Raw genomic sequence first — 27215 nt, 5'->3', positions numbered from 1 at the left:
TGATATTCAGGTAATGACAGGTTGCTAGTATGAAATATTGAGAAACATTGTTTTAAGTCACTGTATATATTTCAGCGGAGAGTAAAAATTAAATCAAGATAAAAAATCGGCGCTGTAGAAGCGCAGTTTAACGTAAAGGAAAAATACTGGAATAGCACGCTATAACGTGAAAAACAAGCAATTTGTCAGTTGTCATGTTTTATAAGGATTTGTACGTACAGTGGAGATGACAGATTTACTTAGAAACTGCTGTTAAGTTTCATACATTCATATAGTCACGTCTATATCCCTTGCGGAAAAGACAGGGCCAACAGTCTTGAATAGGCCACGTTTAACTGTTTAGCTTATAATAGAATTGATACGAGTATTCAAATAGCTTGCTAGCCTATCGCTTAAAAGAAGAATCTAATCCTAAGTTTATAAATTCGATTTATACGACATCTTTTTGCAAGAGTTTGAGTTAGCCTCGAAGTAAGTTCGAGACTATAGTACGAGATACTAACTCAACGATACTATATTTTATAATAAATACTTATATAAATAAACATCCAAGACCCAGGCCAATCAGAACAGTTCTTTACTCATCATGCCCTGACCGGAATTCGAACCCGGGACCGTGTCACAGATAAGCTTACTACCGCTGCGCCACGGAGGCCGTCGAAACATTTCCAGATTGGAGCTTAAATAAAAAATTCGACTCGACATCGTCTGCCGCGCGGTTCCCCAGGCATCACACCTAGCCTGGCGGAAGATCTTCCCTTTGGTGGCGGTCGAGCCGAATCATCGCTTCCGCTACATAACCCTTATAAAGTTTGGATAACTTTAGTGTTATAAGTGGAAGTTTCAGCGATCGAGTGTTTATTTATACTAAACGGAAACGGATGAAGATGTATGTGGCCAGTTTGAAAGGTTTTCGGTTTGACCCTAATGTGTATTTCCTGAATACATAAAAGTGTGTTATAAATAAATCTGAATGTGTGATATGAATGTGTTAACGCCTAAACGTGTGTGGAGAGGATGAATTTAAGCGTTGACTAAGCAAATATAGTGCCGTGTGGTTCTCGGCAAAGAATAGGACTACTCCATCCCTTTCCCATAGATATCGTAAAAGCCGACTAAGATACAAATAAACTTGGGATTATTCTTGTTAGCGATGGGCTATCAACTTGTCACTATTTTAATGTTAATACCATTATAAAGCCATATAGCTGAACGTGGCCTGTCAGCCTATTTAAGACTATTGGCTCTGTCTACCCCACAAGAGATATAGACGTGATAATATGTATGTACTAAACAAATATACAAGTGAATTGGAACCTTGGATTGGTAAGGCTGGGATGAACGTACCTTGATCTAGTAAGGTCAGGTCAAGAGTTCCCGAAACCGATTGGCATGAAGAGTGTTATGGATGTGGATGAAGCGAAAGAAGTATGCAAGTGAAAAATGTAAAGATGCCCCTCTGAGAAAGAGGTGTGAATTTATATATCTTTCTAATCACTCTTAGAAAAAACTGCATTATAATCCGTTGTGTAGTTTTAAAGATCTAAGCATTCATACAGATATAGGGATAAACGCGGGAATCGAATTTGCTTTATAGTAAACTAGAGGCCGCCCGCGACTTTGTCCGCGTGGAATCAATCCCGCGGGAACTCCGGGATAAAAAGTAGCCAATATGTTATTCTGGGTCTTCAGCTACCTACATACCAAATTTCATCGTAATCGGTTCAGTACTTTTTGCGTGAAAGTGTAACAAACATCCATACTAACATACTTACAAATTTTCGCATTTATAATATTAGTAGGATAGGATAGTCATACATACATACATACATAAAATCACGCCTCTTTCCCGATAGGATAGTCATGTATGTAATAAAGTAAAAATCAAGTAACGCTTCCTTCGGAATTTGAACGCAGAATAATCATTGAAATCAGGTCATTTAACCGCTAGCCCACAGTCCAAGTTCCTGAATATGAACATGATTTCCTGTAACATTTCCTTCATTTTCCCTTTTCCTGTGATTTGAACCTGAGAAAGTGTTGATCCCTTAACTAATATCTACGTAAGCATAATCCCTAATGACGCGCGACCTTTACGAAAAAGTTCTCAATGGGAACCGAGCTTTCGGAGAGATCAGCGAAACACTGCCTGCCTCATCATACTTCATTAGAGACATACATATATACATACATATAATCACGTTTTTATTTCTAACGAGATAGACATAGAATGGTCACATTCAACTACGAGTATTGGGCTTAGTGATAGAATTGAGATTCAATTAGTGACAGGTTGCAAGCCCATCACCTAAAAGAAGAATCCCAAGTTTATGAGCCTATGTCGCCTTTTACAACATTTAGGGGAAAGGTGATGAAACCACATGGTACGAAACAAAAATTGTTATTGTTCTAAATTGTAATGAAAATTACATTTTATTACAACGACCTAACTATAAATGTGTACAATTCGCTATTATATTCATTTTAATAGCTTTTTAATTAAAACGCAAAAGATTCTTTTTGTTAGCATACTGTTTAAACGTTTAGAAGCATTTAATTCAGCCAAGTCATCTATATGAGGTCATAAGGTCGTTGCGTGATACAGAAAATTGGTATGGTGTTTATAAATTGCAAGTTAATACAATTAGTTATGAAAATGAATACTGGCTTTTGTACATACCTATATAGTGCCGTGTGGTTCCCGACATTTTAGAATAGAACCACTCCCATGGATGTCGTAAAAGGCGAGTAAGGGAATGGCTCAAAAACATGAGGCTCTTCTTATAGGCGATGGGCTACCAACCTGTCACCATTTGAATCTCGATTCTATCATCGAGCCATACGTAGTCTTTCAGCCAAGGTTAAATTCGCTCGGGCGAAGCAGCGTGTAAAAGCTAGTTTTAAATATTTAAATTTAGTTAGCAGCTGAATAACCTTTTTGTTAGTTTGCAATGTTATTCCGCGTATGGTAATAATATCATTTTCGGATCATTTAAATTCTATTATCTAACGTCCATTCGGCCATTATTTTGCTTGAAAAGCAATATTGTTACGATAACAGCGCATTGCGGTTTCAAATTCCAGTTAGTTTATTGAACTGTCCAGTTAATATTAATGTGTTCTCAAATGTGGTGGTAGTTTGTTAAAAGTGAAAGTTTATATTTATAAGTACATACATTCAAATTCAAAACTTTCATTCATTATTATGGGACACTTTAAAATCACTTAATAATTGTTTTATCTTTTAGTTTCACAACATTGGTTGACGTCAAATAATGTAGTACTTAAAACTAAGTTTACTGCCGCTTCTAAAGCGTCAGTGCAGAAGAAGCAGTAACAAACTACACTGCAGAATCTTCTTCATTTTCTTCAACAACGTCAACTTCACAACTATAATCTATCTATAATATAAAAATGAATCGCTAAATGTGTTGGTAAGCGCATAACTCAAGAACGCCTGGACCAATTTGGCCAATTCTTTTTTTTTAATATTTTTTTTAATAGTTTTTACGGCGAAAAAATATCAAATAATTGCCTAAAAAACATTAAAAACAGCCCTTTTCTTTATCACATACAAACGTTTTCTAACTAATATGTACATTCAATTTGAGCTTTATTGCTAATATATAAAGTTCACTGTTAACTGTCTAAGCAATGTAGGTCTAATAGAAAGGCACAAAAACTGTCATATTACAAATCTTTTTGACAGAACGAAGTCTGTCGGGTCCGCTAGTAATCATTAAATCACGACTCTGTCCTGGAGTGGTATATCTGCCTACCCCTCCGGGAAGGGAAGGGAAAGGCGTGATACTCTGGACTACATTTTTTCCACTTGCCATGTTCCCTGCATACTTGACGGCCTCTGTGGCTCGCAGCGGTAGTACGCTTGTCTGTGTCACCGGAGGTCCCGGGTTCGAATCCCGGTCAGGGCATGATGAGAAAAGAACTTTCTCTGATTGGCCTGGGTCTTGGATGTGTATCTATATAAGTATTTATTATAAAATAAAGTATCGTTGAGTTAATATCTCGTAACAAAAGTCTCGAACTTACTTCGAGGCTAACTCTATCTGTGTAATTTTTCCTGTATATATTTATTTATTTATTATATATCGCTTCTTCCACATTCATAACTCTCTTCATGCAACCTCGTTCGTTTTGGGTATGTTTAACTTTATTTTTAACCTGTATTATTCTGTAAACGCAATAATTCATATATCTGAAATTTGTATAAACAAGGAGACCAATTGTAAAAGAGTTGAAATTTGGCATGTACCTAGGTATCTTATACATGTGGTCTTGTGGTGGGAATGAGATTCTTCTTTAAAGCGATGAGCTAGTAACCTGTCATTATTTGAATCACAATTTTATCATTAAGCCATACAGCTGTACGTGGCCCGTCAGACTTTTCATAAGTATTGGCTCTGCCTACCCCGTAAGGGATACAGACGTGTGTATGTATACAAAATGTAAGGTAATATTTTTACGCGAATGTAATTTAGGGAGTAGGTAAATAAAGTAACCATATCGACTTAAAAATATGAAGCGTGAAATCGTGTTGAAGTTGTCACGCAAACCAAATGAGGGGTAAATTATGATTTATATTGTACCGCGATTATTATCGGTAAATCGTCGCCTTAAGAGGTAATATCAGACATAATTTTTCATAAATATACATACGTGCATACATATAAGATCAAACCAATGTGAAAAAGAGAGAATTTTAAGTTTATTTTTATATATACATACATATTATCACGTTTATATCCCTAGCGGGGTAGACAGTGCCAACAGTCTTGAAAATACTGATAGGCCACGTTCAGCTTACGGCTTAATGATGCAGAAGCGGCTCACATTTCCTAATTTACCTAGAACCGAAGTAATGTCGGACTTATTTCGAACGAATAACTTTTATTTAACATTATTTTTAACGAAGCTGTAGGAAGATAGCGACATCTCTATGACATATAGACTGTGTGTATGTATATAACATTATATATTTACTTCTTTTACATATATATTTTTTACATTACTTTACGGGTTAGACAGAAATGGAAATACCTCCTTTTGGTGATAAGTATTCCCTCTTAATGACTCCAATCAGGTATAATGACGAACTAATGACAAGCTTTACTTGAACAGGGTGATTTAATAATATAGGTATCTTTTGTATGAATATGTATGAAAATGTCTTTTTTCTAATGGTGCCGTGTGGTTCCCGGTATCAGTAGATGTTCATCACAACTATTAGGAGCGAAGAAATAATGGAAAATGTGAAGAAAAAAAAACCTTGGAATATTATTCCTCCTTGAGGGCTTCAATGATGCCCAAAATAACTATTCCACGCGGACGAAGTCGCGGGCACAGCTAGTAAATTAATAAAACGCAACTAACTAGAATCTATCTTTTTAACCACTACACCGTTTCGTTCCAAGACATCCATTCACGTTTCAGTAACATTTTCAATGCAAGATGCACTTATTAGCATTTGAATAGAATAACTGAGCTTATTCGTCAACCGGTCTTCGTCTCAGTACGGAATGGTAATTTTATGTGAACGCCATTTTGTATAATGTTACTTATGGGTACAGTGAGAGTTGACATTTTTTTAAGAGTTCAGTGCATAAGACGTTACATAAGAACTTTCATCTATTATAATAAGTTAATTTGGCAAGAAAAGCATACCGAGAGTCGAGTCTTTGACCTGAACAAAGAATTTAATAAGAATTTTCATCTGGTTCAACAATTGTGACAATGATATCGAGGCGGGATTCGAACCTGTGCCTTTTTGTGCATCACGCATTTTAACCGGACACCTTACAGTTTATTTGTTGATTTTCGACCGTCATTTATTTGTTGATTTCCTAACAAGTACAACTAAACAAGTATGCAGAATTACATACATACATACATACATAAAATCACGCCTCTTTCCCGGAGGGGTAGGCAGAAACTACCTCTTTCCACTTGCCACGATCTCTGCATACTTCCTTCGCTTCATCCACATTCATAACTCTCTTCATGCAAGCTCGGCGGTTTCGGGTACTTTTGACCTGACCCTTTACCAGGATGTCTTTGACGTGTCGTTTATGCAGAATTCATGGCAAAATTTAGTCTCTGCCTACCTCCGGGAAAGAAGCGTGATTTTAAATATGTATTTATTTTATGTGTCACGTACAGTTTATTTCGCACAGACAATTTTCTGTAAAAGCTTTGACTGCTGTCAGCGTCAGTCTATTTCGTAGTTGGTCAATCTTCTGGTCCATCAATTAACTAACTGGGCAAACTTCATAATTACTTTTGTTGTAATTAGTTTATCCTCAAATCTTATTAAGAGATTTGTTGTACGAAGTTAAAAGAATTCTGTTAAGTAAACTGCATTCTCGTTATAAGATGTAACTCGATTTTCCTCGGGTTTCGTGTTCTGGTAGTGAAGAAAGCCGGTCAAGTGCGTGTCGGGCCGAGCGCATTGTAGGGTTCCGTAGTTGTAAATGCCAACTTTGAGTTCACACTCACAAATATCTAAAAACTAACCCATGTAGGAAGGTGATAACTAAAGAAAGAGTTATGATAAGCGCCACGCTCATAAACAGGCTGCTCTTCAATTAGGTTTAATTAATTTTAAACTTGCTATGTAATCTTATGTTTTTTTTTTAACTTAATGAAGTTTGTTATTGCCGGCTGTCAACTAATTTCCAATCAAATTTTACTTTTCGAGTACTTTTTATAAGTTGGTCGCATACAAATTACTAGTTTCTATTACTACTCAGCTCTGACAGTATACTTCCCGCTCAAATTGCAAAGCACAATCAAGATCAGTGGAAATGATTCTTCTTTGAGGCGATAGGCTTGCATCCTGGCTGGTTCTAAAACTGCTGAAAAATAAAACAATTCTATTTTTAAGTCGTCCTATTAAACGTAATCTTCGAATCGTGTTCGAAAATTGGTTCGCTACACAGAACAACACCAAATCATCTGCAATACAGTTAGCAAAAAAAAAAACAAAGAAAATTTATCACGTTTTCTCAAACGCACCCCTAGCTACATAACAATTGAAGATGTAATCGGGAACATGCCGTTACGAGGAACAGAGAGAGAAGATTATATTTTCAAGTCACATTTAACATACATACATTCATGAATATATTTTAATTTTCTTTATTTGCTGTCGCTTTGTAGATGAAAATGTCTAGACGGAGATGATATTTCACGGAATTATTTTTGCAATCAGGCTAAGCTAAAGTGATATTTATTTTTATGTCTGAGACATCGGGATCCCAGTGGGAAGATTTCGTGGTATTTTAAGTATTTTCAGACTAGAGAATGGTCTTGGCTCTGTCCGCGTAATTAAACCCGTTAATTTCTTTTACGGCAGGAATTTCGGGAAATGTACCTCATGACTACATAAAAAAGTACAACATAACACTATAATCGCATATTAATCCTTTATGAGGTAAACAGAGCCAACAGTCTCGTAAAGACTAAAATGCCACGTTCAGCTGTATATTAAAAAATAATGATATTACTAATTAAAAATTTCAGCGGCGAAGTCAATAATATTATTGTTTTATTTAATAACTACAATAGACTATTAACGTATGCAAATATACTAGCATTACATTATCGAACAAAAGTTAGTTCAGAATACAGAATAACAGATTAACAATATCCACAGATAATCACCACAAAATACCATTTAGACTTAAACTCTCTTTTCCAAAATATAATACTATGTTTTCCAATCGATTCTTTGGCTTTATAGGGCATTTTCTATACAAAAACCTCAATGCAAAACTTTCTATTGTCGCATTGACCAAATTTTCATGCAAAAAAATTGTTACGAACTGGCTTCTACATTGTTCTTATGAAGAAACAGAGAATATGCTTCATCCTTTAGTTTGACTACTCCTTACTTTCGACGATTTCTCTTGGAATCTAAGTGTTAAAGAATTTTTATTATTCAAATATAGTTATAAGTATGTACATAGCGTAGCCTTGTGTATAATGTCTGGCTTCTGCATTCAGTAGTAATGCCGATCTTACTGATGCCAAGACCTAACGTCTTAGGGCTGAATGCAGGGGTTATCACGCAAAACTTGTTTGTAATTATTGTACCATTTCGTAGATTTAATACCTATGTGCCATATTCCGTGGGCGGGGGGGGGACCTGGTGACCTGCTATACAGGTGTTTTTGACGCCTAGTGTTGGCACCAGATCTCCACATCTAAATTGATTATTTTATATGGTATTATTACTCGTATTATCTTAAAACCCTAGAACTTATCTCCTTCAATGTTACTTAAACTTAACTAGTATTAAGATTTTGATTTCTATTGGTATCCACGTCAATTTTGTTGTGGAGTGAATAAAGATATTTTTATTTTTTTTTTTATTTATTTATTTTACCATTACTCAACATTAGCAATATAAATCACTAGCGCTTATGCCTTAACAGTGTTGCCAACTTTCTTTGACTAAAAAGTGCTAAATTGGATTCTAAATGCCTAGTGGGTTTATTTGTTAGTTATTACCACAATTAGCAAAGAAAAACGCTAAAGATGTCTGGGAAAATTGTGACAAAAAATACCGTCTACGTCGAATTGCAAAAAATTTTTAGTACCACACTTAAAAAATCTACTACAATAACTTTCTTTAATAGTAATTTATTTATACATAAAAAATGTTCTGAACTTTGGGCGCTTATGAATTCAAAAAGGCGCCAGATATAGCACCGAAAGCGCTTAGTTGGAAACACTAGTTTATATTCAAAATTGCATTAACACTGTTAGACCAAATTAGCAATTAAAACGGAACGGTGCTAGTGTGAAACATTATGTAAAGCCAATAGTGTTCGTCTACTACGTAAAACGGAACGCACCCGAGGGGTAGATAACGAATAATATATTTTGGCGGGTTTTCAAAGCGGGCTACGCAATGCGGCATAATGCAGGATTTTTGAATTTAAATCCAGAACGGATTCAAATTAAGAACGCCTTTATAGCCAAGGAATGAGATGTCGTGCGGTTTTTGTTATTGGCCGTGTTTTTTTTTTTGGCAAACTCGTTCCATTTTTAGGCCACTGACGTTTCATTTAAGAATGTATAAAAGTTTTATATGCAATGCCATGTAAAATTAGGATGTTTTCCACTTTGAATGAAAACCAAATCATTCAATACGCCTTGTGGATGACTATCACGTAATCCATTAAATTCACTTCGCATTTGTTGTGGATAATAAAGTGATGGTCTATTAATAAAACCTGGGATTTTTTAAGCAGCAACATTCACGCATAAAAAAAAGTTAAAGCCATAAAATCATTTATTGACGGCCTTTGTAGCGCTTGTCTGTGACACAGTAAGTCCCGGGTTCGAATCTCGGCGAGGGTATCATGAGAAACGAAATTTTTCTGTGTGGTCTTGGGTGTTTATCTAACTTAAATATTTATTGTAAAATATAGTGGTTGTTAGTTGTCGTAACACAAGTATCGAATTTGAATTTTGAATTTGAATTTGTTACATACATACATAATATCACGCCTCTTTCCCGGAGGGGTAGGCAGAGATTACATCTTTCCACTTGCCACGATCTCATACTTCCTTCGCTTCATTCACATTCATAACTCTCTTCATGCAAGCTCGGCGGTTTCGGGTACTCTTGACCTGACCCTTTACCAGGACGTCCTTAATTTGAATAAGATTTATTTCATTTATATAAACAGAGTTAAACATAGCCTTTAAGTTGTGACTGTTAGCTGTCTGTAATCTTCTTCTTACATCTGGCGTTAATCTTGGCATCATCCTCAACTTTCTGAGGGGGAGACACCAATATTATTTAAGGGATTTTTGAGGTTGTATCTAGTTTAGTTACGTTTTTTTAAAACAAATTATTTTCAAAATTCTCCTCTGAATTCCGAGTGGTTTTAGATTCTCTATAGATGTCATAAAGACTTTTCGAGCATGTTGGCACTGTCTATCCCGCAAGGGATATAAATGTGACTATGTGTATGTAGATATCATAAAATGCGACTAAGGGATAGGCTTATAAACTTTGGATTCCTCTTTTAAACGATGGGCTAGCAAACTGTCACTTGAGAATCGAGATTTAAACGGTATTTAAATCTCGATTTCAAGCCGAATGCGGCCTTTCAGTCATTTCAACACGGTTTGCTCTGTCCACTCGCAAGGAATATAAACGTGATTATATGTATCTATCTATGTATTATATGTATATCATATGTATTTCCAAACTAAGGATTTACCATCAAACAAAGACTTAAAACAATTAAACCTGTACGTCAAAGAGAATGTCAAAGTTATTTATTACTAGCCAGACACTCTTAACTCTAATCCTATCGGACCTTAGTATGGAACGGAAATGGACTTGGACAAAAAAAAAAAAGAAAAAGTTTTCTTACCCATTTCACGTGAGAGCGGTAAATTGTGAAGTTTCTATTTGGCCGTATCAGTAAAATACACCACTTTGCTCGTTGAAATGTTTTATCTTGCACTAGGAGCCAATTTATACTGTTTTAGTTGCTATTTTAAACTCCTTAGTACCTGGACGACCGAGCGGAGTTAAGAGATTTATTTGTTTCAAAAACAAGCACAATTCAGCAGACCGTGGCCTTTCAGTCTTTTCAAGATTTTTGACTCTGTATATCCCGCAACGGATATTAACGTGATTATATGAATGTAAGTTATAAAAATACACCTTTCTTTGTAATAGAACAAAAATACTAACTCAAAATATACTTTCGCCCACTTACAGAGTTCAAAGTATTTAGAGGCGGATTGAGGCCGCGTCCTGCCATTCTTTGCTCTGTGGATTAAGAGTGTATGCGTGGGTGTTGGTCTTCAAGAATGTGCTGTGCAACGTTCAGCTGAATATGACTGTGCGATAAATCTGGAATCTATTTTTGCTCTATCCAAAATAGGAAGTGTTTCTATAGAATGTGTTTTGTTTGTGGTTCACTATCAGACAATGTTTTTTTTATAAAGTTCTTCCCTTCTTTCAGTCATTTTTATCCATATATAATATATAAATTTTAATCGTTTATAACATCACTCGATCTTTTTCCCATGGATGTTGTAAAAGGCGACAAAGGAATAGGCTTGCAAAGCTTGGGATTCTTCTTTTAAGCGATTGGCTTGCAACCTGTCACTATTGCAATCTCAATTCTGTCATTAAGCCATACAGCTGAACGTAGCCTTTAGTCTTTTCGGATCCTGCTCATGCTGCATGGCACGCGCAACGCCTTTTTATGGCACGAAAAACTATCGCTGTCCCGTTTCACGACATAATAAAAAGCGAAACAGCGATAGTTTCTCGTGCGATAAAAACGGCCATAATATATACTTTTGCGTGGGTGATAATAGGTAATGTGTGTTTATTAAGATTACATACTAAATTATAAATATAAAAAATAACATACATACATATGGTCACGTCTATATCCCTTACGGGTTAGACAGAGCCAACAGTCTTGAAATGACTGATCGGCCACAGCTATTTGGCTGAATATTAGAATTTAGATTCAAATAGTGACAGGTTGCTAGCCTATCACCTAAAAAAAGAATCCCAAGTCTGTAAGCCTATCCCTTAGTCGCCTTTTACGGCATCCTTGGGAAAGAGATGGAATGGTCCTATTCTTTTTTGCATTGGTGCCGGGAACCATACGGCACGGCATACAAAAAAAAAACAAATAAATAAATATGCATGGGTTATATATAAATATATAATATGCATTATTGGTACACACTATTTTTATTCGTTGCCTGACCAACATTCACATTATTTAATTAATTTTATCATTGTTTCAGACTAAGACGAGCATTGGAAAGTAAGATGGTGAGTTCATAAGAAATATTTAAATAGCTAATAATTAGATTTATTGTTGTAATAGTTTACTCGTTTTTCAATTTATAAGGTCAAAACTAAGTTAAGGTCTAAATAAAAAATATATATTACTGAACAAATCTTCTTCAATTTCACATGTATAATTAAGAGTACTCCAGTTCCCTTGACAATTGCGAAAATTTTGTATTCTTTAGTATGTGACGGTAAATTGGCGGGACATAATCACGTCTATATCACTTACGGGGTAGACAGAGCCAACAGTCTTGAAAAGACTGATTTCAAAGAAAAGATTGAAAAGGCCTCGTTCAGCTGTTGGGCTTAGTGATAGAATTGAGATCCAAATAGTGACAGGTTGCTAGCCCGTCGACTAAAAAAAAATCCGGAGTTTACGAGCCTATCCCTTAGTCGCCTTTTAAGGCATCAACGGGAAAGAAATTGAGTGTTCGTATGCTTTTTTTTATTGGTGCCGGGAACCACGCGGTAAAAGATAAGTTTAATATAAGCCAACGGTGCGAACCTTCGCCTGTTTCTGTCTTTCTCAGGAAATTTAATAAAAATAAGGACTTGTTTCTCTTTCATCTGTCATTTGTAAACATAAAGCTTATTGTGACAGAAATGTTCTGCTTCTTGTTAGTTGGCTTGGGGAAGTATAAAATTAATAAGGAAAATATTAGAATTTTTTTTTTTTGTGTTTGAGAAATGGTTATAGCGCTGTTGAATTCTCGGCATTCAAGAGTCGCCTGCAAAGTTATTACAACGTAGTTCAGATTCAATCAGTTTCTTTAGTACTTATAACAAAAATAGGTTTTTAATTTTTAAGTTAATTTAGTGCACAATTAAAAAAAAAAACAAAATAAATCTAGATTTATTCTTTTTATTCTTTTTAAAAAAAAAAAACCAAATTTCTTATTCAAACTATTTTGGTTCTTCTATGCAATTAATTAACAAAAAGTCAGACGGGTGACCTTACCCAAACTTGGATCATGGTCACAGGCGGACCCCGGGCTCCCCTGAGGCCACCAGACCAAACCCGATGATGATAACGTTGCGTTTCGTTTCGTGTAAATGCGCATTTTTACTTATCACATTAAGTTGATTGAAATTCGCAATTGGGTGAATGAAAATTGAGTTTACCATTGACGGCTTTATAATGAGATCCTGACGAATAAAATGATAATAAAGTTAAACTTTGTAAAGGAAATTCGAGATAAATGGTTTTAAGTTACATTTGGATGTCTGTGGCGTGGGTTCTATAATACTAATTAGAAGGCTGTGTAAAGATAATTTTTCATATTTTTTTTACGTTTCCTTTCACCAAAAAAAAAAAAAATATATATGTATAATATCAGTAAGCTAAATATTGTTGTTTTTAGGAAAAATATTTTTACATATTCTACACAGAATAGAAAGATAGAAAAACAAGGAAAAATAATAAAAGAACCACTCCACAGAGCCTGTTTACCCCGCAACGAATATAGACGTGATTATATGTATGAACATGTATGCAGAGATAATAAAAGTAAACGTGACGTGCTGATACAAAACAACACGCTTGAAGTTTTTGGCGTCGTTATACATCTGAGAAACGGTGATTTTTTAGTAAAAAAATATTCTTACCTTTTTTGTAGATAAATTTATGGCCTACAGTTTTGACTTTTGACTTTTTTGACTGAGGTTATTTTCCGATAAAATAATTGAAAAAAAAAACAAATTTAGTATAAACATTTTTTTGTTGCTTGACCTCGAGTTTTTTTATTTCTTAGAAGCGAACTATTTGTTTTAAACTTACTTATTTCCAGCCTGTTGGGTATTTACGTAGATTCGAAACTCTAGATTGGCTGGACAAATATGGTGAAAATTCTGACAATAACAATCACCACGTCTTTGTTCCTTGTGGAGTAGACAGAGCTAAAGTTACAAGACACATAGGCTCCACTAAGTTTAATGGTTTAATTATGGAATTGAGTATCGGAGTCATATCTCATTGTCTCATTGTTTATATAAATAAATTTAAAAGCTAGTATAATTCCTTTTATGAATAAAGTAAGGATAAATATATTTTTTTAAAAAGGTCTAAAATCCTTTGCTAACCCACACATCTGAGACATTGTACAAATGAATTATTAATGCGTCTGCTAGACTGTCATTTGTAGCAAATTTTACCTGAAGGCCTAATTTTAAATAAAGAATAAATATAAGCTATGCGTATATAAAAAAGTATAAAATAAAGTTGCGTAAAAAATCAAACTTATTTTTTGATCAGGATTGATTTATCCAAAGAATGAATTAATAAAAGTTCATTCAAAACCAGCCACATTGTGTATAAAAATATAAAAAGAAACTGAAAAAGAACATGATATTGAATAGGGACTCAGCATATGTTGTTTATCTTGCAAAAGATGTATAAAAGTTAAACAGCTTATGAAAAAGTCCAAACATGGGGCGCCATCATAACTCGGCCGAAAATATTGGACCCTTATCGTAATGTCAATAAAATTAATGAAATAGACCGCCTCATTAGTTTTCTCCCTCCGTCCGGTAACAAAACAATGTCGGGACAGAAATAAAGTTATATCCCAGAATTACAAAATAAATGTTTTTCTTTCTCTGTAGAAAATAACAACTCATATTGTGTTTCCCCTGGAAGGCGATGGCCTATTTAAATGATGGTTATATACAAATTATGGTCCAGCGAGTCGGAGTTTTCAAAAAATTAACAAAATTTAAAAGACTAAGATATCTTGTAACACGCTGGTACATCGTCGGATTCGCACCTCAATTTATATACATACATACATCTTCTGCTTTGTCTTTAAAAGACTGATAGGCCACGTTCAGCTGTTTGGCTTAATGATAGAATTGAGATTCAAATAGTGTCAGGTTGCTAGCCCATCGCCTAAAAGAAGAATCCAAAGTTTTATAAACTTAGGATTCATCTTTTAGGCCTATCCTTTAGTCGCCTTTTACGACACGGAGTACACGAGACGGAGTGATCTCATTCTTTTTTTTTATTGGTGCCGGAAACCACACGGCTATATATATATATTCTCCTCAATTTAAATATACATATATTTTAAAAGTGACAGGTTGCCAGCCTTAAAGGAATAATGTTTAATTACACGAAGCCTTATTTCTGTTCTCTCAATGTGCCGCACTCCGGCCCATATTCTTAGGTTTGGAAAGTTTCCAAATCGACAGTTTTTTTTTGGAGCGAGAAATATTTTATTGCGACAAGGGTTCTTATATCGTGAGCACCCTTGGATATATTGGTTTTAAATTTCACTTGTTATGTGGAGCTGAGAATGCGGAAGTGCAAACGTTATTGCGTCAATTTATCGCACTGTTTTATTGTGTTCTAACTTTTATTCGCAGTTTCGCCCGCGTAAATTTGGACCGCCATCAACAAAAGTCGACGAATTTTAATTTTACACTATCTAACAAAAATAGAGAAATTAGCGCCACCTACAAAAAGTGACGAATTAAAAGCAACGAATTTAGCGCCAATTATAAAATAATATACAGGTTTTCAGCAAATCCCACGGGATCTTTAGTTTTTACCCGGATGGTGGGTATTCTACGTATTTTCACATGCATATCATCACGTCTGTTGCCCATTGGGGTAGGCAGAGACTATGTCTTTTTCCAGACTCTTAATTATATTAACACGTAATATTTCAAAACTATTAATACTTGTGACGTTTATTATTCCAATTAGATTTTCGTTACTGTTTTTTCTTATGACGTTTAATTTTATCTTATCAATTAAAGAAATAATAACTGAATCTCGTGAAAAAATTTATGTTTTTAGTATGAATGTATTCCAGCCAATATTATAAATGCAAAAGTGAGTTTGTTTGTTTGTTTGTTATCTACTGAACTATCTTCTTGTAATAATATCACGTATGTATATCATCAAGAGTCCGGAGATTAACACAGGGTAACTTTTATCCCGGTAAATATTAAAGTTTTAAACCTGTAGGTGGCGCTAATATCGCGCGAGCGAAGTTGCGGGTAAAAACTAAAAATAAATGAAATATTAAACTGGCTACCAGATAAGAGAGAGCTTAGAAGCTAAGCCTCATCAGTAGAATTGGCAAAATGAAATACTACAAATTTTAAGTTTCACAAACAAATTACTGAAAGTTAAAAGTCAGCTTAATCCAGGGGTGTGGCAAACGTTGATAATATTTTAGGATCCTATTTAAAATAAAATTCTATAAAATAAAATTCTTTCCGCCAAAGAAATTTTCTATTTATGATAAAAATATTTATCTAAATTAAATGAATATGATTGTGGTTTACCAATTAGACACACACATACATATAATCACGTCTATATGCCTTGCAAGGTAGACAGAGCCAACAGTCTTGAAAAGGCTGATAGGCCACGTTCAGCTATTTGGCTTTAAGATAGAATTGAGATTCAAATAGTGACAAGTTGCTATTTGAATCTCAATCGCCCAAAAGGAGAATCCCAAGTTTATTAGCCTACCCCTTAGTCGCCTTTTACGACATCCATGGAAACGAGGTGGAGTGGGCTTATTATTTATCTATTGGTGCCGGGAACCACACGGCATACCCATTAGATAGATTCTAAAAATAATTTAAAAATGAATAAGAAATATTATTACGCAAATTTAGACAACCATCTTTTAATTTCGGATTTAAATTAATATTATTTAATGTAATAGATATATTTATAAAGTAACTGTATTTTATATTTAAAGCTACTCTTGAATATATAGTTTGTTACTTATATGCTATTTATAATTTCTTCATAACTTTAATGACACAAATACTTTGTATAATATCTACTAATCCAAATCCCAAGTCATATTTTAAATGTGAAAGTTAGTTTATCTGTTTGTTTGTTACATCTTCACGGGTTATCTACTGAATAATTTTCTTGAAATATCACGTTATATATTATATATTAGTTAGGAGTCTGGTGAAGGACATAGGGTACCACTTATCCCGATAAAAACCGTAGGATTATTACCCGTGGAAAAAAAACCTGTATTATCATGTAGGTGGCGCTAATTGGCGCGAAGGAAGCTGCGGGCTAAAGCTAGTAAGTAATAAAATAAACAAACAAAAAATATTTATTCAGAATTCGCATTGTTGATTCTATGAAACAAACACTTATAAAACAAACATTGAAATTGCGGTAATTTAAGTAAATTTTCAATTGTGCATTTATTATAGCTTCATTAAATTAATGCAAAGTTACAGCTATTCGCTTAAATAACTAAGTTAATTTGTGAAACTATTTTGAATCAGCTGCCCACAGCACAAAGGTCGATGACCTTTTAGCCACAAAATTTATCCAAATAGCAGTGTACGTGTCTTGGAATTTCTAATTATTTACATTCACTGACAGCCCTATTTTGTAGTAGACAATTTTGTTGAGCTAGGGTTGCCTTTAGGGAGATAAAATGTATAGCATTTAAAAAAGTACCACTCCATCTCTTTCCCAAGGATGTCGTGAGAGGTGATTAAGAGAACAGCACAAACAATGTGTGTGCCAGCTACTTCTCTTCTCATGCAGAATGTAAAAATCAATAAAAGGAAAGGCTACAAATCTTAAAATTTCTTTAAGGGATGAGCTAGCAAACATTCATTTTTTTTTGTTATCGAACAGGAAATCCTGTTTACGGACAACCTCCCAGGTTTTCACCCGGCTGAGTGTAGAACTACTGGCATCTAAAACACCAGCTTACCCACTAAAACCCCCTCCGTGCGCCCTTCTTGCCATTTTGAGGGCATCGTGGAATAACAGGCATTTCAGCTGCGTCTACACCTAAGTGATAAAGATGTGATTGTATTTAGGCGTAAACTGACAACCCTATTTCGTGGTGGAAAATTTTAGTGAGTTAGGTATCTCCTTAGGGATAGGTCGCGATATAAAAGACCCAATTTGGGGCAGCCTGGTATAGGACGAAGTTATAATACGTTTACCGTAGCAATTTGTGAACGATACTGTTGTTAAAATCGGTTTTCTAGTACACATTAATTCGTAGAGATGTTTCACTGTACAGTGAGCCACAGATGTTGGTATATTCCTATTTGAACTACTGTACATATACCTCGGTGGAACAGAGACTTCTATATGCGATCCCTGTATACTTCTTCGCTTCATTACTTATTCATAACTCTCATCTTGCTGACTGACCTTTCGTCAGGACATTTCTGTTTAGTAAAATATGTTTTTATTTACCGAAAATTGGTACAGATATTGTCATAACTGCGCCTAATTTGTTTCCACAATACAAACTACATACATATAATCGCGTTATTATCACTTACGGGGTAGACAGAGCCAACAGTCTCACAAAGACTGATAGGCCACGTTCAGCTGTATGGCTTAATGATTGATTTGAAATTCAAATACTGACAGGTTGCTGCCCATCGCTTAAATAAAGAATTCTAAGTTTATCAGCCGATACCTTAGTTGTCTTCTACGACATTCATGGAAAAGTGATGGAGTGGTCCTTTTCTAAAGAGCCGGGAACCACATGTACTACTCTCTAAAATCACTTAAAACACTTTAAAAATTTATCCTATAATTTATAAAATAGCCTATAAAATTACTTAAGAACTTAAAAATTTTAAACCTAATCTGTTATAGGAAAGACTTTTGCTTTATTTATACAACATCAATTTTATTTTGACCTTTAAGGTAAATGCCACGTAATATTTATCTGTCATTATTGTGAATTTTTAAACGATGATTGATGAGTTCAAAAGAAAAATGGAAATTGTAGCTAGCCTTATTTACTAAACGCCTACTGTTAAAGAAGCAATATTTTTTATTTACCGAGGTTAAGTTCACATTGTTCGAGTGGAATTTACAAAGAATTCAGCGCTACGAGTTCAGGATACAAATGTTGTTACATACATATATGCATATGGTCACGTATATATCCCTTGCGGGTTAGACAGAGCCAACAGTCTTGAAAAAAATTGAATTGCCACGTTCTGTTATTTGGTTTTATGATGGAATTGAGATTCAAATAGTGATAGGTTGCTAGCCTATCGCCTAAAAAAGAATCCCAAGTTTGTAAGGCTATCCCTTAGTCGCCTTTTTACGACATCCATGGGAAAGAGATGTAGTGGTCCTATTTTTTTCAGTGGTACAAATGTTGTTGTTGGATAATTTAAAAGTAACAAAATATCTTTCAAATAATAAAAAAAAAAAACTAGCATCACCGACTGGTTTTGCTTATTAAAATGTAGTAGTTGCAAGATTGTTGGCTCTGTCTACCCCGCAAGGGATGAAGACGTGATTTTATGTATGCATTATTTATATCTTACTAGAATTCTAGTTAACTCGCCCAATTTGAAGCACATAGAGGCCTTGACGTCAAACGTATCGCTCAATGTTTCAATTTCCACTTATTGAATTATTTTTTAACTGTAATTCCTAAGATACTTTTCTTGTTTAATATTCATGATACCTACCTAGGAAATTATGAAGCAGTAGATATCTTCATATTCGAAAGAAATCATATTTTAATATTATATTTTGCATCCCTGTAGAGTTTGTACTGCTTACATTTTTCAGAGGAGCCCAGAGTTCGCTCGTGCCACGATCGCCGCTTACTAAAGTTAGGCAGATCGTAAGGAATAACATACATACTTATAATCACGTCTTTATCCCTTCCGGGGTAGACAGCCAACAGTTTTACAAAGACTGACAGGCCACGTTCAGCTGTATCGCTCAAAGATGAATTTGAGATTTAAACACTGACAGGTTGCTAGCCCCAGATATATATATGCTACATATATACATACTATATGTACAGACTATACTTTATATATATAGATATATATTACTCTGTCATGACTGAGTCAGAAACAACTGTACCACGTACCAAGTTACCTAACAAACGTTCAAACAAAAAGTCATAATAAGGTAATTCCCCGCGGGGGCGGTATGGACGCGAAAAACAAAACTTCGTACAAAACCTAAATCATATGAAAACCTACATTCTTCTAATTGGTTAGCCAATTTGTGCGTATTACGGAGCTTAGTAATGGTCAAACGGAACGATGGAACTAAGCTTAGCAATTAACTACAGTGTTCCGAGGATATTAGGTCAATGCGGCTGTTTTTGTCTAGAATCTAGCATTAATCTAGGTCACGTCTTTTCTAGGATCTAATCTATGAGGTGGTTAATCGGGTTCTTACAAGAAGCGACTAACCCATTGTTAGTCGCTTCTTTTTCTTCAAAACTTAACCCATATTGGATCATGGTAACACTTTCTGCCGTGTGGTTCCCGGCACCATTACAAAAAAGAATAGGACCACTCTATCTGTATCCCATGGATGTCGTCATGGTCACGTCTATATCCCTTGCGGGTTAGACAGAGCCAACAGTCTTGAAGACTGGATGGCCACGTACAGCTATTTGGCTTAATGATAGAATTGAGATTCAAATAGCGACAGGTTGCTAGCCCATCGCCTAAAAAAGAATCCCAAGTTTGTAAGCCTATCCCTTAGTCGCCTTTTACGACATCTATGGGAAAGAGATGGAGTGGTCCTATTCTTTTTTGTATTGGTGCCGGGAACTACATATATATGAAAAAAATGTATTTATTAAAATTGAAGTGGCTTAAGTATTTCCTACGGCTCTATAGTTTAATAGTTTAAAATGTTGAGACGATTTTTAAAGTTACATATGAACGTCATAAAAAAACTTCGAACTCGTAAAATGAAAAGAATATTAGGAAATCCTTTCATAGCGAATGCCTACATCATGGAAATGTCATATTTTAGCTCAATTGGATTTGTAGGATCAGTCAGTCACATTTGATTTCCAATTGAATTATTATTGTCACACATGTCGCGGATATGATGACAAAAGTATGCAGTAATGTGTTATGCGAGGCAAGAAGAAAATATCTGTCTAAATCTCCAGTTTTACAAAAGCCATTCAAAACGCCGACAAAGAGACATGGTTTTATGAATGCGTTATAAAACAAAATATTTACTTTTTAAATGTGAATCAAATCTATTGATTATCATTACCTATCATCATCATACCTTCTGTCTTTTGTTCCACTCGTCGTCTCCCTTAGGATAAGCGATCCAGATTATGAAAAATCAGATTATCTAATACTTATAACCAAATTTTCCATAATCTGGATCGCGGTATTGAGTCATGTCTGTCTGTCGTAACCGTTTTCAATTCAATTTAACATCTTTCTTGCAACTTAAATACATCTTGTTGAATTACAGTTACCTACTGCTTATAAGTAGAGTACTTGATACAAATAAGGCCTACCTAACTTTAGTTGTTTTTATTCCAAAAAATATGAAGATAATTAAAAAAAAAACACCTAGATATTTAATAGCATTCATTCTGAAATGTTAGATGTGTTTTTAATGTGTCAATTTCCCACTAAATATTAGTTAACTAATCGAATTCCTGAATCATATATTTGGGCCATGTGAAATGTATTACATTATAAATGTATTACATCTAATACAGTGTACAATAATAAGAAAAAACATGTACCTACTCCTCTGCGAATGAGGTATGACTTATGTATTAGTCAGTATTTTATCTTTCGCTCCAGGAAGCGAATAATCAAATAGAGTGTCCATTGTTTCAGGTACAAAGACGCCTAGCCAGATGAACTCTATGGCTCCTACGTCAAGGGGCTGATAAGATGACTCCTGCTGGCATGTTGATCTTCTGTTCTGTGCTGACGAGAACGTTATGTGTCATAGCTCCGCAAATACCAGGTATATACTTACTTTATTATTTTTTTTCAAAGCAATGACCCTCGAAGCCTTCATGTAGGTGTGGTAATGTAACAAAATAAAATCCAAGAGGCATGATGATTACGCATGCACGTATGCATCGAAACTAGTTTGAAGTTATGTACATTAGTTTGAATACTAACCGATGCTCTTATGGTGAGGGAAAACATCGTGATGAAACCTGCACATTTAGGCAACTGTGTGTGCAACCATATGATCCAATACGGGTTAAGTTTCCCTGCAAAGGTTGCGGAGGTCAGATGGGAGTCGCTTGGTGTAAATACCTGACTCACCCAATCCAGGATTCATGGTAAAGGGTTTACCCCGGGCTCCTCTCCAGAGTGGCGAGGATGTAACCGGGAGGAACTAGGAGGAAGAAGTATACTGAAACTAATTGATTCTATTCTCATTGTCTGCAGACTTCAAAACCGGTGACAAGAAGATTGTCAACGGGCCGTTCTGGCACGAAGTGTTCACGGAAAGTTACGAGGACACAGACGAAGACGCTTCCACCACCACCACGGAACCCCTGCCGTTCTTCGAAGACGATATCGCCAGTAGCAACGTGACTGCGCAACTGGGCAGTCGTGTGCATTTGCACTGCAGAGTTCACGATCTGGGGGAGAAAACGGTGAGCTTCTTATGGTCTTCATCAGGATGAACTCAAACTGAAATCGGTATTATATCCAGGGATATAATACCGATTTCAGTTTGAGCTCTCTGGAGAAGTGCACTTGGTGCTTTGCGACCATGAACCTGGGTTGGTCAAGTCAGGTCTTTACGTGAAGCGACTCCAGGTTTACCTCTAAAACCTTTTCATTTTGCAGGGATCCTAATGAATGTAGAATCATAGTAAAAGCTAGATTCTGACTCTAGATTAAATCAGGTCTTTATCTGGACTCCAGGATTACCTCCGCAACCTTTTCAATTTGCAGGGATCCTTATCAATATTGAGTCATGGTAAAAGATATTTTAGATTAATGAGCTGTATTTTACGACATTCATGGGAAAGAGATGGAGAAGTCTTAATTGCCGGGAACCACACGCAAACGTTTGTACCTGGTGGTATAGGTGGATCATTACCAGAAGAAGAAGAATTATTTTTCTTTATAAGTGAAACACTTAGCATTCTGCCATTCTCCTACCTTATCAATAAATAAATAAATATATATGGAACAAATTGCACAGATTGAGTTAACCTCGAAGTAAGTTCGAAAATTGTGTTACGAGATACTAACTCAACGCATCAATACTATATTTTATAATAAATACTTATATAGATAAACTTCCAAGACCCAATCAGAAACAGGTCGTTTCTCATAATGCCCTGGCAGGGACTCAAATCCGGGGTCTACTGTGTCACAGACAAGCACACTACCGCTGTGCCACAGACACCGTTAAGCAGATGAAGCCGTAAAAAATAACTAGTCAAATCGTTTGTTACATTTTCATGTTCCGTTGGTTAAGGAAGTATATTTCTGGCTCGAATAGGTTGCACTGTAATTTCCTTACGTTTTCCTTGTATGTTATTTTGATGAAAACGAATCTTATAATGCGTACAATATATATTTTTATCCAGACCGTTTTTCCTCGACGGCCCTTTATTATGTTTTTTTATAAAAACCTGAGTTATAATAGACCAGCGTAGGACTCATTTTAAGTACACTTTTTAAGACATTTCATTTTATCACAGCTTATTTTGTGTAGACTTAAGTGATTTTGACTGGCCTCTGGAGGCTTAGTTTTATTGTAGTTTTTACGAGGCTCTATAAAACTATGTTTATATTAGAGACTAGTATTTGACTGCGGTTTTTCTTTAGGAAATGTTTTCTTTCGTAGATTCATATTGAAGACTAGCTGTTGCCCGTGACTTCGTCCGCGTAAATTTCGAGTTGAATCTACAATTCCCAATTTATAGTTAGCCAGAGAATATAGTTACTATAGTGACAAAGTTATTCTTGGAACGTACATATTCACAAAGTTGCCAATTCATAGTATATACTAACTATTAGATTCAAAGTAATTCTGGGATCATAGTTGCACAGTTCTCAATTTATAGTTTGCTAGAGAATATAGTAACTATTAGGTACAAAAAATTCTTGGATCATAGTAAAACGGTTTTCTATTCATACGTGGCTAGAAAATATACCAGCTTTACAAAGTAATCAAACAAATACTCGATTCTATAGAAGTTTTGTGTGATTGTTTGCGAATTTGCCAAGTTATTTGCATGAGGGAGAAGTTAGTAAGAGTTCTTTTGTTGCGTGTGTATTGATTGTAAGTAAAAATAAATATCAGTGACATTCCCTTTATGTGAGAATAAGTTCCGAAACGGTAGGTCGTGAACTGTAAAAGTTACTGTGTTAAGTTACAACGAATTAACATTGTTTTGTTAGAAAAATGAAAATAAAGATATTTTTGTGTGAAGAAATTGAACATGGGATTCTTTTTTAGGCGCTATTTGAATCTTAATTCTATCATTAAGCCAAATAGCTGAACGTGGCCATTCAGTCTTTTCAAGACTGTTGACTCTGTCTACCCTGCAAGGGATATAGACGTGACCATTATGTTTGTATGTATGTAAATTGAGTTTTGAAGTTGTTGACATGCTAAAATTCAAGTGTTTGGACAAGTGGATACTCTATGGTTCAGACTGGTTTCGGTTATAATGATGATTTTGTCAGTCAATCAGTCACTATCTTCTTTTATAGACAAGATTTAACAAGACTTCCTTTTGCAAAATGATAATTTAAACCATCACGAAAATGACTTTAATCTCTTATAAAAATGACTACTTTTATATATATCATCATGTCTATCTCCCATTGGGGTAGGCAGAGACTATGGATTTCTACTTGCTACGATCCTTACAGACCTTTTTCGCCTCCTCCACAAGCATTTTTCTTTTCATACATACCCGACGATTACGGGTACTCCTAACATCTCCCTTATTTGAGACATTTTTTAAGACATAAGACATTTTTAAATAATTCCTAACAAAGAAATACATTTACACAATTCTCCATCCATAAAAGCACTTAGAACTAATCTACTAAAGACTTCTCCCGCCGGACGGAATTAGTTTTACATAGAGTGGAAGCGATGCTACGTTGTTTAAACGGTAGCTTTTATTAAGTTTCAAAGAGCTTATATAGGCAACTTGAGTACCAAGTTCGTTTTACCTATCCATACTAATGTTATAATGATATTTTTTAATAAAAATAAAAACAAAAATCATAAATTATCAAACCGATTTGAATTTCGAAGTAAAAAAAGGTAAATTATTTGAGATAATAATATACCATAACCAAAACAAACAACACAACAAAAAACTTGACCTGACAGGGAATCGAAACCGGAACTTTATGATAGAGGCAAGTATGTTATCACTACGCCCCAAAGGACGTCAATACGTAGGATTACGAAAAGAGACCCGAAATAAATAAACAAGCCCAAACATGTCGGATCAAATACACAGATTATGTGGAAAACCTTTCATAGGATACCTAGTGTAAACAACTTTATTCATAAGTACATTTTGTAAACATGAATACTGTTTATCATTTATACTTTTTGGAAGAATTTACATCATACTAGTATGTTATTTTTTTACCAAGTTACATAATAAATAATAAACTAATAGATAAAAATTTTATGGCCACCTCCTTGCCAATCAGACAATCTCAATCTGGATGGATTCAATCACGACTATATCCCTTGCGGGGTAGACAGAGCCAGCAGTCTAGAAAGACTGACAGACCACGTTCAGCTGTTAGACTTAGTGATAGAATTGAGATTCAAATAGTGGCAGGTTCCTAGCCCATCGCCTAAAAAAGAATCCCAAGTTTATAAGCCTATCCTTTAGTCGCCTTTTACGGCATCCATGGGCAATAGATGGTCCTATTCTTTTTTAATTTGGTGCCGGGAACCACACGGCACTAGTATACAGAATATTTGCCCTTTTTATAAGCGATGATTGTATGGTCTAACTATATTTTGTATTATATCTAATTATATATTGGTATGGTCATCTAGTGATAAATCTATCTAGGACTATTGTCCTAAAGCTATAGCTTTGACGAGGGTCCTTTCATTTGTCGATTGACATTTGGCTAGTGGGGCAGAAATCAACGTCATTCTCTTACATTTCTCTTAAAAAGTCCAAGAAAATTCTAGGCAAAAGGTTGTTCAATACTTGCTGTGTTGCAATCCGCCATTATGGGAAGCTCGTTTGATTACCAAGATTGCCTTTCAAGTCCTCAAATACTGCCTTTAAAAGCCCGGCGGTGACCACTTAACTCAATAGCTCTTTTATCAAAATGGAAGAACATTTTCATAGTAGGAACGAATTGGTTGGTTTCAAAAGATTCTTCAATGCTGGCCTGCCTCCGTGGAATGTCGAGAAAAACTATCGCTATCCCGTTTCACGTCATAATAAAAAGCGAAATAGCTATAGTTTTTTTATATATATAATATGCACGTCTTTATCTTTTACGGGGTCGACAAAGCCAACAGTCTCGCAGAGACTGAAAGACCACGTTCAGCTGTATAGATTAAAGATGATTAATGCAATAATATTTAAAATGTCTAGACTAAAATATTTTATGCAAAAATGATTTGTTTTTATTACATTTGATAAAGATATGCGCACTTAGCAATGATTTATGATAGTAAAATTCATGCCTAGGACATATTTTTCATCTCATCAATTATACGAATATTTTACGAAGATTAGTTCAAAGACTCACTTAGTAGTAACTGAAAATCACTTAAGGCTAGATTTAGCAGGATAGCGGGATGTTATACTCATATTTATGTAAGCACATGTAGCCGAATATTTTGACAGAAATTGGAAAAAACATTTAGTAAGAAATCTGCAAAGATTTGCCTACCTATCTCAATTAAGATTTCATTTATACAAGAAGATTTGTTATTTAATTTTATCCGAATTGGTTTTAACACACGTATTCAAGTGTTCATTGGAATCATTAATTTCATATTATATATAAATTATTAAGAAAACTTCACCGTTTGTTATACCTGATTAATCCAGGTGTCTCAGTTTTATGTACAAACATATATTTTATTACAATTTCAAAAATTTTATTCTCGCCTCTTTTTGTGACAGCTTGGCTACATCTTTCCACTTGCCGCACGAGCCCTACAAACTGCTCTGCATCATCTACAGAATTTTCACCAGAATAGTCCTACTACTATTATAAAGGCGAAAGTTTGTATGGATGTATGGATGTTTGTTACTCTTTCACGCAAAAACTACTGAACCGATTACCATGAAATTTGGTATGTAGGTAGCTGAAGACCCAGAATAACACATAGGCTACTTTTTATCCCAGAGTTCCCGCGGGATTGATAGGGTTTCCATGCGGACGAAGTCGCGGGCGGCCTCTAGTACTTAATAAATAGCAACATACAAGGGGAGTGTGAATGAAAACATACCTGGATCAAATCGGAAAAGTTTTGGCAAAAGGATAGGTCAGATTATATGATAAGAATCACACAGGGATCGTGGCACGCAGGGCGTGTGGATCCCGATATTTGATAATTGGACTTCTCCATCTCTTCCCATGGATA

At 35.1% G+C, this 27215-nt stretch overlaps 1 protein-coding gene across 1 annotated transcript in view; it reads left to right on the top strand.

Annotated features, from left to right (window-relative positions):
* The first annotated feature begins 21503 nt into the window (after nt 1-21503).
* The window catches only part of LOC106131940 (lachesin-like), a 29860-nt gene continuing 24148 nt past the window's right edge, over nt 21504-27215 (top strand). The window contains exons 1-2 of the mRNA XM_013331220.2: nt 21504-21605; nt 22043-22254. Of these exons, the coding sequence (XP_013186674.2) occupies nt 21530-21605; nt 22043-22254 (288 nt within the window). The 5' untranslated portion in view covers nt 21504-21529. The remainder of the gene's footprint in view (nt 21606-22042; nt 22255-27215) is intronic.

The sequence above is a fragment of the Amyelois transitella genome, chromosome 26 (genome assembly GCF_032362555.1).
Source record: "Amyelois transitella isolate CPQ chromosome 26, ilAmyTran1.1, whole genome shotgun sequence".
NCBI lineage: Eukaryota > Metazoa > Arthropoda > Insecta > Lepidoptera > Pyralidae > Amyelois > Amyelois transitella.
This window is presented reverse-complemented; position numbering and strand designations above follow the sequence as displayed.